Source organism: Pyrus communis, chromosome 1, assembly GCF_963583255.1.
Source record: "Pyrus communis chromosome 1, drPyrComm1.1, whole genome shotgun sequence".
In the NCBI taxonomy this organism is placed as follows: Eukaryota; Viridiplantae; Streptophyta; class Magnoliopsida; order Rosales; family Rosaceae; genus Pyrus; species Pyrus communis.
Genome location: NC_084803.1, coordinates 4,305,834 through 4,319,208, shown reverse-complemented (window position 1 = coordinate 4,319,208; position 13,375 = coordinate 4,305,834). Strand labels below are relative to the sequence as shown.

Below are 13,375 nucleotides of genomic sequence, written 5' to 3'. Positions count from 1 at the left end.
ATCTCGAACAACATGCTAATAGTAATTAGAAACGAATGATCACTAATTAACTGATTTAGTAAAACTCACAAGTCGGAAGCACGTTTGACATCAATTAAAAAATTAGGGAAATTTTGAAATAGGTCCAATTTTATAGATCACATTTTGAAATAAGTTCAATTTTTAATGACTTTTGACTTTTAAAATAAGTCCAATTTTTAGTTACTTTAGATTCATATCAAAAGATCCCATTAAATTATACGCGTGCATACAAATTAATAAATTCAAATCATATGTTGTCATTCCTTACGTAAGCATTTTGCCCCCATTATTTTTCTTTGTTTCATATGTACTTGTCGCTGCCACATGTATTCCAGGTGGATAATTGTAATCTCCCCATGTTTACTCATAAAGTATCGCCCTCTGTTACATGTTCAAGAACATCAATACGCCACTTATGGTTTCAGAAAAATAGGTTTCTAAACTACCGATTTAGTCTTTGAATTATTACTCAAGTGAAAATTAGGTTTTTGAATTGTTTTTTCATAAAAATAGCTTTCTAAACTCATTACAAACAGCCAATTTCATCCTTGCTGTTAGATTTCAAGTTTTTCCATTCAATTTTCTGTTAAATTAGGTCATGTGATTTGCACATGACATATGTATAAGGGTAAAATCATCATTTTCTATGGCCATACAATGGTGTTGGTCTTTAAGGTAACCAGGACTCTTTCAAGAGAGAAAAGAGACAGCGCCTGCTTCGCTCCTCGGCTGTTCTTGCGCCTATTGGTTGATGATCTAGGTGCATTGCACTTTAAGGCGGTTTTGAAACTTTTGCTCAAAAAATTCTCAAACAGAGACAAATCTTGACGAATTTTCAACGTTGGTTGAACAAAAAGATCTCTTTCCAACTCAGAGATGGTGGGGAGCCTCCACGTTACAATAAGTGTACTTAATTTTGTTCATCAGATGAATTTTTATCGAGTACTTAATTTGGTTCAATAAAAAATCAAGTTATGTTGTCTCTTTCTGTGTTTGCATAGATTCCATCGTTGTACTAGGTTTTAGGGATTTTAATGCTATCAAATTTGGTTTTTTTACTTATGTCGAATTAGGTGGTCCTAATGAATTAAATTGGTGTTTGTGTGGTCCTATTGTTTTCATACTTGAATGCGCTGGTTTTTTCCAAATGTCCTCTAAAACAAGGAGAAGGCAGCAACAATGGACAAGTAAGTATTTAATATTGTAACCCATGCATTTCTTCCATTGATATATTCAACTAATGGAAACAATAAATTCTTACATGCAGGGAAAAGGTAGAGCTAGAAGGACAAGGGGAAGGGTATGGTTTTTTTGTAGTATACTTGCAATCAGTTTGATTTTGAAATGAGAGAAAGTGAACAAGTGGTACAAGGCCAATCGGTTCCAACTGGAGAACCAAGAAGGTACAAATCTGCAGCAAAAAGAGCGAGGACTTGGAGACCATGAATGTTCAGATGTTGTGTTTTGTAAAAGATAATTAATGACTTGTTTTGTAAAAGGCAGATAATGACAAAGTAAACACTGCCTAGGACTTAAGAAAGGCAGTTCATGACTTGCTTTGCTTGCCTAACCTTGTTTTGTTATGTGGAATTGGTGCCTTAGACTTTATTTTTGGATCGAAAATAGAGAAAATATAGTATGGAATTATTTTAATGAAATTTGTTGTTGAGAGTTGAAATTATTTTCATGAAATTTGCTTTGGGATGGTCAAATTGAAAGCCCTTAATGTTTGTATGATATTCCCAGCTTAAAAAGTTGCAAATTAGGCTTTATAAATTTCAAATTTTGGGAAAATTTGAACGGGAAAAGTGAGGAGATGGATGTTTCTCCTGGTTGTGTTTCATAAGCGATGAAATGATGATTTTATCCTTCAAATTATGTCATGCACAAGTCATATGACCTAAGTTAATAGAAAATTAGATGGAAAAACTTGAAATCTAACAGCAGTGATGAAATTGGCTGTTTGTAATGAGTTGAGGGGCCTATTTTTCTGAAAAAATAATTCAGAGACCTAATTTTCACTTAAGTGATAATTCAGGGACTAAATCGACAGTTCATCCTATGTTTTATAATCAGTTAAATATACAATGTCATGTGAAAAATTAAAAGTATGTTTCAAATAGTCATTTACGATGTAAAATGACGTATTACGAGTACATATAAGTCTTTCTCTAACAACAAAGTGTTAAGTCTTCTTCATGTGAAAATCAAGATAACTTTCCACTTGTCCTCATCAGCATGAGTTAATCAGACGGGTAATAATGCCAGGGAAAGAGATCCTCCAAATCTCTTCCACCAAATACTGTCAATTAACAGGACTTTGAAATTTAAGCCAACAGCTAAAATTATTATAACTTTTAAAAAAATTCTTTATTTTTAACCGTTAAATTAAATTTTAAAAACTTGAATTAATTGATTGATAAGAATTTGCGGAAGGAATCGGAGGATTCCTTTTCTAATGCCAGGGGTTGTGTAATTCTCACATGCTCCAAAGGTGAAGATGTACGGCCAGGCCCAGGACAATCCCATGGAAACCTGCGTCGCCAGACGGCAATCACGACACGCCACCATTACCATTAGAGAGGTGTCCTATTCACATATCATTTTTTACAGATTTGGATCCTCTCCTGAGCCTAAGGAGAGGATCCTCCTGATCAAGACACGTGGGTCGTTGAATTTTTATTCAACAGCTACAAACAAGATATCTTTTTAAAATTATAATAATTATATTCGTTGGATGAAAATCCAACGACCTACGTGTCTTGGATAGGAGGATTCTCTCCTTGGGCTTAGGAGAGGATCCAAATCAATTTTTTATATCATACATACTCTCTTAATTTGAGACAGTTGAATTGAATTTATTAAAGAAAATTAAAATATATAAATTAATAAAAGATGTGAAAAATAAAAAATGATGTATAAATAGCACATCCCAAAAACATCCCAAAAACTCTTTACCCCGAAAATATAAGACAAATAATTGAAATAACTGAAAATTAAATTAGAAAAATAAGAAGAAATAACTTCACCGGAATATCCAACGCAAAACTGATAGGCTCCGATTATCATATTTCCTCTCAGAGTACATTATTCACTGATCACTTCTAATTACTACTAATTCTTCATTAGTTAAACAAAATCTCTCTCTCTCTCTTAGATTATCTTAAACGAAAAGGTTCAGAAGCTTGCAATCCTTCAGATCGCCGCCGCTTTTAAAGCTCCTCGTCGTTGTCGTAGTCATTGCCGACTCTTCCGAATCAAACGACACCGTATCTCTCAGCCGCTGATCCATCGCGGCACTTATGTAGCTCCTCATTCCCCTCCCTCTTCCTCTCTCTCCCGCCGCGAGATTCGGCTTCAGAGAGAACCCCGCCACCTCGAACGGTTGGATTGGCCCCGCACCATAGTACGCCGACACTGACGGTACGGACTGATAGCAGCGGTTTTGTGGGGTGCATGTGCCTCTGCTGAACGTGTCCGAAGACTCGTCGAGGCTCGGCGCAGTAAACGCTGGTAACGGCCTCAAAACGCCTCCGGAGAGTACCGTCTCGACGGCCGACTGGCACACTTGCCAGTTCCCGCTCGACAGAAGCCCCACCGCTCCGTTCACCGGGTTCACCGTGCGGCCACACGCTTCGAACAGCAGAGACTGAAACAGAGCTGATCGAGAAAAAGGAAGGATAAGGATTAATTCATGTTGAAATTAATCGTGTAAAATTACGAAAATATTGTGTAATTTATTGATTATTTTTATTTTTTGTTTACCGGGGCGTTGGGTTTCCGGTACGGTGGAGACGAAGGAGAGGAGATCGCTGCGGCCGAAGAACTTGGCGAGGAACAGGGTGGCGTTGCCTTGGGCTTGGGGAGAGTCGATCCAGTGCAGGCACGGCCTGAGTACGCATGTCGCGCTGCATCCCTTCCGGAGTACTCGGCACCCGTTGCAGCTCATCTCCACTGTCCGATAAGCCTCCCCTCCAAAATTTTGATTAAATCAAAGGTTAGTGATCAAATCCTTGTGTCTCTGTCTCTCTCTCTCTCTCTCTCTCTCTTCTCAGTTCAAAGTTGTTTGGTTTGTTGAGGGGAGAAAGCGAGAGTGTGAGACTTGAAGCTTGGTTTTGGTATTTAGAGAAGCAGAAACAAGGGACCAGAGAGAGAGAGAGGAAACTGTGGTCGAGTTTCGGAGTTCAGGAAATGTTATCCGCATACACTTTTTTTCCAAGTTTTTATCCAATACTTGCTCCATCTTTGAACTGAATAAATAGAAAAGGAAAGTGAAATAAAAGGTAGTATCTGATTTTATTTTATTTTCTATGTAACAAGTTGGATATAAATTATTATCTTTGTTCAGGTTTAATCTATTTCTTACTTTTTAGTATATATTGTGTTTTAAACAAAGAATTAGAATAATTACTTAGTAATACGATTTAGCATTCTTCTTTACTCGTAAATTATAGGTTTTAAGTTCGATTCTCGTTAAAGATGAATTTTAACCACTTTATTGGTAGCTAATTGTGAAGTTAAGTTCACCTCATTTCCTTGGTAATCGAAAATACAAAAGAATAAAATATGTGTACAAAAAGAGGATTTCTCCGACACTTGACATCCTAATCTATTAAAGTATGTTATGTGTAAATTCATTTTATATTATTTAACTACAACGTTGCATAATAGCAAACTGATAAGTTGTTTTCGTGTGAACTCATTACTAACAGTTTGTATGTGGTTTATGACGGTGTACTTGGGGCCGGGGGCCCACAAGGGTCTTGTCGAGGGAATATTTTCCAAACTCCGGGCGAGACAGAGCGGCTCCGTGTTTCCGCGACAATATGTAACGCTCTGACCGTTGGATCCGGGCGTTTGAGAGGGCGTGAGCCGTTGGATTAGCATTGCACTCGCTTTTTAATTCTTGTTGAGGTTGTTCGTCAAGTGTTGGGATGAGTGCCGAACTGCCGACTCGGCGCAGCTTTGAAGGCAGAGAGAGAGAGAGAGAGAGAGAGACGAACTCCGAGTTCCAATGAGTGGACTGTCAATGACTCACTCTCCTATATTTTACTCCCTCAATTTTTGCCTCGTGACTAATTTATTTATAAAAATAAATTTAATTGGTAATTTACTTATGAATGTACTCGTTGATTTCTCCTCTTAATTTGTAAGAGTTGATAATTTCTTTTAGACCATCTCCAATGGTTGGGCTAAAAGCCAAATTTTTTTTCCTGGAAAATTTAGTTTTTAGCCCAGAAACAGCTTTTCTGCTTCAACCATTCTAGCCTAAAATTTTAGCCGGGGATTATTAAAGAATGAATTTAGGCTTTTTTTTTGTTAAATTAAAATTTTTTTTTAAATAAATATGTAGACTATCGTAAATTAATTTTATGAACATTTTAATCTAAAAAAATTTAAATTCTGATAAATATTGAGTGGAGTCCACTCCGATTTCTGGGCTAAATTTTGGGGGGAATTTGGCATTGGTTTAGCATTTAGCCCAAAATTTCCCCTTGGGTTGGAGTGGGTTTGGGGGGAAAATTTGGGGGGTAATTTGGCTTTTAGCCCACCATTAAAGTTGGTCTTATGAACTTTAGTTTAGCCAATTACTTCTGAACTTTTATAATTAATCAATTTTTTTCTGATGTAAAAATTTTGAAATCTTTTATTTAGTTTTTTTATTCATTTTGGTCACATGACATGATGTAAAACTTCAATGCCTTTTGAAGGTCAGTTGACTAACCTAGAGAGAGAGAGAGAGAGAGAGAGAGAGAGAGAGAGAGAGAGAGAGAGAGAGAGAGAGAGAGAGAGAGAGAAAAAAAAAAAAAAAGGTACGAGATTATTCTAAATACTATTACAATCATCTCAAACAATCACTAACTCAAATGTCATAGTGTTTTTGCAAATACTCTTTCATTCCCTCATTGTTGGCAAGCAAAAATTATGTCCATAGTTTCTGGACGTGATTGCAAGATTACTTGTTCGAAGATTAGAAGACACGAATTTTTTTTGCCCCAACAAGGAAGCACGTATGAAATCATCGGTTAGCCGGAAATATACCTGCAGGGCCTTGCAGGGTTTTAGCTGCATAGACCATGATCCACCCGGACCACCCCTAAAATATCAAAGGGCTGGGCTTATAACTTCTTTGATCAATCTCAATCAAATGGGTCGGTCCATTTGACTTGTCTAAGATGTGTGAAATAAGTTGACCAGCGGTCCAATCCAACTGTTGGGTTGGATTGGGCTAGACAATCATAATCCTGGGTTTTTGTCTTTGAATAAAAATCATAATCCTAATAATACTTGAAAAAAGATGTTTTAGTAATAGTATAAAATTGACCAAACAAACTATTTAGTACTACAGTCTAGTGATATTCATCTTCACTTGTAAATGAGAGATCTTAGATTTGATTCGCACCAAAGACGAATTTGAATCACATTATTTGATAGTCCATTATGAGGCTAAGCTCATCCCTCAAATGGCCAAACAAAAATTTCATGTAAAACTCAACATGAATATCACAAACAAAAATTGCATCTTAAAAAAGCACTGTGTTTGAAAAGTTTCATGATCATAAACAAGAAACGAAAACTAAAGACACATATAAGCATCGAGAAAATTTTAATTGTGACGGGAATGCGGGTGGTACATCCACGTGTTTTTATGTAAGTAGTGGAAAATTATATTTTTTAAGTTATCAACTTTTTGACACACATATCCCACTATTTAATATTTATGTAATGACACATGATATATCATCTCGTGTGACTGTTACACTGAAAAATCTCTTTATAAGCATCTTCTTGTATCTACCAAAATTTAAAGCACTTTAAAGTTTTAACAAACGTCAAGCTATATATGGTACAATAATGGCCTCCATAAAAAGCTATTCCCAAAGAAAACCACGCGGCAATAAATTTATAAGAAAATTAATAAAAAAGGTTTGAAAACTTTGAGTTTTAATAAAGATAAAATAAATGGTAAAATGAATAGTATCATGATTGACTTTTTAGTGTAAAAATATGATTTTTTGTCAAAGTGAACAGTACCATGAGCTTTTTGTTAAAACTCTCTAAATTTATAGCTCGAGCGAAGAAATCAAGTGCCCCCAAAACTCACCTTATCAGCGATTGAGCATTTTTGTTCACCACTATTTTGTATGGTGCATATTTACTATCTTATTTATAATCGTTAAATGAGTTTGAATTTCAAAATTCAAACTAAATCACATCGGATATGCTTAAAATTAGTCTTGCATGGTAAAATCCACGTCAGCCCAAAGAGAGAATAAAGTAAGATAAAAATTGAAAATATGGATTTCAATTGTTGGAGGTAATTGAGAAGTGGGCAAGCGTTTTTGGTGGTGGATACAGAAGCCATGTGTCATCTCACAGATGAAAAATCCAATGTGGGCAACAATGGAACTTTCCCACCTCTGCTGAAATGGTGACAACCCACTTCCGTAAGTGGTCCTGCTCGGGAGAGAGGTTACGTAATATAGGGTACGGAGTTTGTGAAAATATCTTAAATTAATAATGTAATATTATGTGTTCTAATTTTTTTATATAGATAGTATTATTAGATTAAAATACCGTCATCATGATTGTATATTTGGTCTAGCTGAGAAAACAGTTGCGTTTCTTTATCACATGTGGGACTTTTCATATCTCTATCTCTAACATCGTATGACTATGTATCAGAGATAATTATTTCGACGATACATAATAGTTTTTCAATGTAACGATATATCTACTTCCGCATACAATGGTGTTGGGATACTGCTGTGGTCGGCCTACCAAACAAGAACGCAGTCCAACATCAAAAGTTTACCCTTACAGTCATCAAACAATACAATGAACTTGACCCGAAGAAGCTTCTTGGAAGAATGGATTGTGTGGCGATTTGAACATACATGTTTAGGTGGAGGAACTGCGCTAATTTTCTTTCCTAAATTTGACCCAGCACCTCATCACAACAAGAAGATTTTTAATTGCCATAAACATGCACGACCCATGAATCTAATACCATGACACGTCATAAATTAGGTCATCGGCCCAGATCTGAATACGTATTGAAGATAAAAATCAAAGCCATCAAGCGGCCAAACCAAAATACTGACTTTTGACATGTATGACCAGTTAGTTTAACGATACCGTATTTATATTTAAGAATTTTTTTTTTAAAATTCGATTCACAATAATGGGAGGGCAGTATATAGTGTAGTGTGTCAAATATTTAGATAGGGGCATTGACCCACTCCTGATTACACTTATATTGTTCTGACTTAAACGCATATTACTAGATATTGAATTTTATTACAAAAGTTTTTAGTTGTAGTAGAAATGGAAACATAGACTTGTATACTTATTTTTATTTTCTCGTATGGGATGGGACTTACATTCAACACCGTATACATTGTTTGACTTCTTTCATTTTTACGTGTAAAACTGTGATTGATCGGTATGTAAAAATGCCTATTTTCAAAAAGACAAACTAAGTATTATTAATTTTTCAACTTATCGTCGTGTGTAACGTCTTATTTTAAAAGTATGTTATACGTACTATTGGAGTTTATGAAACATTGACAATTAGTGAGCTCCACTCCACAGCCACCACGGTTGAAAGCATTATTGATTAGGTAGGCTAGTAATTGCAATGTTAAATATCCTAAGCCCATTTGCGATTGAAGAGCATCAAAAGGGGGTCTACGAAGCTGTAGTTGCCGAGTAGGTTAGCCGACCAACTAATAAATCATTGGGCTAGCAATTAGCTCACTAGTTAGCTACCGGTTTATTAATTCACCCCCCCTCTCGCGTGATGAAGTGGCCATGTTCTCTTGATGTTGAACTCTACACCGCATGACCAAGAGATCACACCCACACGAGTTTGGGGCTTTTTACAAGTGGAGTGGGGCCTCTGCTGAGTATGTTGATAGATCAGTGTTTAACCTTTTTTATTTTATTTTATATAATTCGGTGCAGTCCCCGCTATCACAAGTTAGAAAACTTACCAAATATGTATTTTAGTGCCAACTGAGCCGGCGTGGACCAAAAACCCTGTGATGTCAAACCGACCAAATTAAAACAGTCCAAACAGTAAGTTTTGGCTTTTACTCGAGACAATTGTAGTTTTAGGCCAAATCGGAAAAGAAACTAAACGCCGGTGTTAATATTAGTTCGGTCGTGGTTTGAGACGTAAACTAAATCAGATCGGACCGCTTTCCGGGCATAATTTATAGTGTGAAAAGGAAGATATACAAATGTGTACAGTTGCCCTCGGTTCTAAGCCATTGACAAGACTTTGGGAGTGGACTCTTGGCAAGATTGCCATCCCACGCGGTTTACAGTTTATTCCACCGGTTGTAGTATTTTATACACTCACTAACGACTAGCAAGTTGACCGGGAGCTTCGTATATTATTCCTTAATACTGGCATATGCCATACGTTATTATATATAATTACAACATTATTCCTTAAATATACGTTCTTCTCCTACACGCAAATGCTACTTGTCGTATGTAACCCATACTCTTGATTCTTCACCTTCCGGTCCTTCCCCTAGTTGAGCAGAGAACATGTTCAATTCAAGGCTACGGTTATCTGCCTTGGTCAGTTCCTCAAGTAACCTATAATTTAAGTCGGGTTGAAAAAGTTTTGGCTTAATTTGGCCAGTGCTCTACGCAAGCGGTACTTTATCTAGATACATTCATTGTACATGCTTCCCCCCTTTCGGGAAGAGAGAATTTGAGAAAACGTAATGCGCCATTCCTCTAGCAATGGTTGAATTGGAACGTATCCTACTCATCGACAATAAAAGATTACCGCTCTACAAATGCAACCCCTGTCAAACAGTTATAACTTGCACTTTTTTTATGCATTCACTGTATTTAGTTTACATATTGAAGCAACGTATCGCTTAACTGTAAACCAATGTGCATGTTTTTTTATATTAATGTAAAAGCATATCTCATGGCAAGGAAATGGCAACTCGTTGACAAATGGATTAGGACTTTTGGTAGCCTTGAACGTAGAAAAAGTCAGATGCGCCCTGGTTGCATCTAGGCAAAGGCATACCCGTAAATATAAGGCGGCCACATCGCGCCACAGCAGAGGGGAAGTTGGGAACTAACTAAATACACATAATAAATAAATAAATAAATAATATATAGAGATGAATGTGGCCAACTTGGTCACTTGCTATTTGCACTTGCAACAAGAAACATTCTACCATTTATAAATATTTTTTTTAATTACCAAAAAAAAAAGAAAACAACGTTGATTTATTATTTTTAACACATGTTAAACGGCCTCAAAGGTCTGTAGGTATGGCGGTGGTTCGTGGCATTTTTGCTGACTTTTACCGTAACTGGTCACTCTATATTATCTGAAAAATTGGGAGAAAAAAAATATAATAAGCAGAGAAGCTTCTCTGGGTAAGGTCCTAAGATCCACCTGGCATCCAAATCTATTCCACGAGTTCCACACGGGAACACCACATCCGAAGCCCCCAACTTCTATCCTTCTTCTTATCCAACCCACAGTTTTTTCCTTTGTTGATCTCTTCCCCCTCAGTCTCCACTCGCCACTCGCCACCTTAACATACCTATCAATTAGAAAAATGAAACGGTTCAGTCTCATGTTCGAGTCACTTTTAGATAAAACATTGAAGAAAAGAAATCTTTTTGGTAAATGTCGATCGATATTGTACCTTTTTTCGAATTTGCTCATGAACGTTCTATTTTATTTTGAGTCATTTAATATGTCAAAACATGCCCCTAGCTCAAAATTCGGCAGATCTTCTTACGAATTGAGAATTAATTTCATCCACTCTAAAAGCATTGGTAATAAAAAAGAAATGGCAAAAATAAAGTAAATTTGGTAATGAGAGTAAATCAGCAAGTGTTTAAGTTGAGGGGTGAATCGACACAAATCAAATCGGAAGAATGTCATAAACTCATAAGGCAATCCTTAACTTGTTCTGGAAGAAAACGATAAATAACCGACGTGCACGTGCATTTGTGCGTGAACCTCATGTGCTGTAGCTGGATAGTGAGCACTACGAGAGAGTGTGAGATGTGTGCAGAATATTTCACATTTGAAAACCGTCACAAAAACACGCACTCAGCCATTTCTCTTCAAATACAAAACCAACATGCACAAGCGCAAGCGCCCTACTCTACCTTTCCGCCACCACCCACAACTCACGCCGACCCGGTTTTGACTCGGTTGCGCCACTCATCCAACAACGTAAATAACACGCCATAAAATTAATAAATTAAATAACATATGTGCATCGCTGATTAATTTTGGAAAAAGAATTAATTGAATATTCCAATTACTTCAACAGCATGTTTATACAATAACAAAATAATCCAAACCCGTAAAACAAATCAAAGAAAAAACTGAAATTACACGCCGGATATTAATTCCAATATTTAATTCCTAATTTAATGTCTACAGAAGCTGATTCGCAGAGTCGACCGGAATCGTCGTCCTAATTTTGTTGGTCCTGTGAAATCTCGATTTTGGGCTTCATCATCAGTAGAAGCCTGGGCTTCTTCGTCGGGTGGGGGCTCTCCACTTCGTCCTCGCCGGAGACGAAGAAGTCGCGGGAGAACTCGGGCAACGCCGGCAGGTTCAGGTCAAACGTCTCTCGCGGGTGGCCGTGGCTGACCGCGTGAGAAGTTGACCCGACTCCCTCAGAGGAAGTTATAACGCTCGTGGTAGCGGTGGTGGTGGCTGTGGATCCGGCGGCGCCGCCATCGTAGTGGCAGCGCTTGTGGCCGCCCAAGGCTTGACCGGTGGGGAAAGACTTGTGGCAGATGGAGCACTCGTGGGACCTACCGGAAGCTGTGGCAGTGGCGGCGGCGGCAGAGGTTGTTGTGGTTGATGACGTGGACGGGCCTTCGATGGCCGATCCGGCTGCAGAGCCTTTCCGGTGGCTGGCCTTGTGGCCTCCGAGCGCCTGGTAAGAAGAGAAGACCTTGTCGCAAACAGAGCACTTGTAGCTCAGCTTAACCGGCGGCGCTGCTGACGTGGAGGGCTCCATAGAAGGGGATTGAGTGATGATCTGGTGTGAGGCGGCGGAGTTTGTTTCTTTAGTGTCTGTGGCGGCGGTGGCGGTAGTAGAGGCGAGGTCTCCACCTCTGTTTCCGCGGGCAAGCATGATGAGGCAGATGGCAAGATACTCCTCCTCGGAGTGAGGGGTGTCGAGGCGTGGACGCTTGGAACGCTTGCGTTTGGTCCACGGCTCGGCATAGCCGAGGCTGGAGGCCTCGTTCTCAAATGGGAAAGGAGAGGGTCCGGCGGCTGTTGGCGAGTTGAGAGCTTGCAGAGCCATCTGATGATTGCTGATAAAAACTTTAGAGAGAGAATGGGAGGAGCGAGAGAAATGAGAGCTGAAAGAGTTGAGAGTTGGAAGTGAGAGTGGGAAGTAGGGGTGGGGGGCTATATAAAGGGACGGGGGAGAGAGGGGAAGAGGAAGTTGCGTGACACCAAGTGTCCGTATTTAAATAAATATCATATGTCCCATTTTTTTTTCCCGGAAAATTAGAGAGAGACTTGAGGAACTTTACCACGTTCAGATTTGGGTGGGGGGAGGTTGAGTTGAGTTTTCTTGGTGGCCAAGGAGGACTGAAGTCGGTCAAACAGTTCAAGTGGTACCCTCTGGGTGCGTGGGCCCACACTGGACAGTTTTTTTTTTTGGTTAACTTTTTAACTACAAAAGACTTGGGGCTCTTTCACCAAAAAAAGAAAAGACTTGGGGCTCAAACACCAAAGACGGTTTCAAAGTCAAGGGTCTGGAGAGGGCGGACACTTTCTAAATCTTCTAATTTCTAAACAAACGCGGTCCGGTTTTCCGTGTGGTTTTAGGGTTTCTGTTGTACTAATTATCATGTGTTACTACGATTACATATAGTATTTTGAGAGATTTAAGTATGTTGTTGCGGGTTTTGTTCGTCTTAGTTTTGCACATTAAGTTGCTTGGATTATAGTGTACATAATTTAATTTATAAAATTTACAGATAAAAAAATATAATTTAGGTCAGCAGATCATAATACTATGCATGTAATTTTATACACAATTTAATTTCCATCATATAGGTTTGGATATTTTAAAATCTGTTATAAGATTGGAAAAGATAATAAACGCGGTCAGTACTACGGGTCTGATGATATTCCTCTTCATTTGAAAGTGAGAGGTTTTAGGTTCGAATATCGTGAATGGTGAATTCGATACCAAATTAGATTGCCCATTGTGTGGTTTAGCCGAACTCCACCTCCTCTAAGTGTAAAAATATCAATGCACTTTAAAATTAAAAATAAACAAAATGCGGTCAGTCTAATCTAATTTCCAATTTCCAATTT

General features: G+C 38.1%; 2 protein-coding genes across 2 annotated transcripts; both read right to left on the bottom strand.

Annotated features, from left to right (window-relative positions):
- Positions 1 to 3,025: 3,025 nt before the first annotated feature.
- On the bottom strand, positions 3,026 to 4,064 carry LOC137747956 (LOB domain-containing protein 37-like). The gene is made up of 2 exons (XM_068488078.1): positions 3,787 to 4,064; positions 3,026 to 3,681 (listed from the first exon to the last, which is right to left on the bottom strand). Exons 1-2 carry the CDS (start codon positions 3,968 to 3,970, stop codon positions 3,185 to 3,187), a joined length of 681 nt encoding a protein of 226 aa, XP_068344179.1. The 5' UTR covers positions 3,971 to 4,064; the 3' UTR covers positions 3,026 to 3,184.
- A 7,243-nt stretch (positions 4,065 to 11,307) lies between these two features.
- LOC137743658 (zinc finger protein ZAT10-like) lies at positions 11,308 to 12,432 on the bottom strand. Its single transcript, XM_068483592.1, has one exon. It carries the CDS (start codon positions 12,345 to 12,347, stop codon positions 11,502 to 11,504), a length of 846 nt encoding a protein of 281 aa, XP_068339693.1. The 5' UTR covers positions 12,348 to 12,432; the 3' UTR covers positions 11,308 to 11,501.
- Between the last annotated feature and the right edge of the window lie 943 nt (positions 12,433 to 13,375).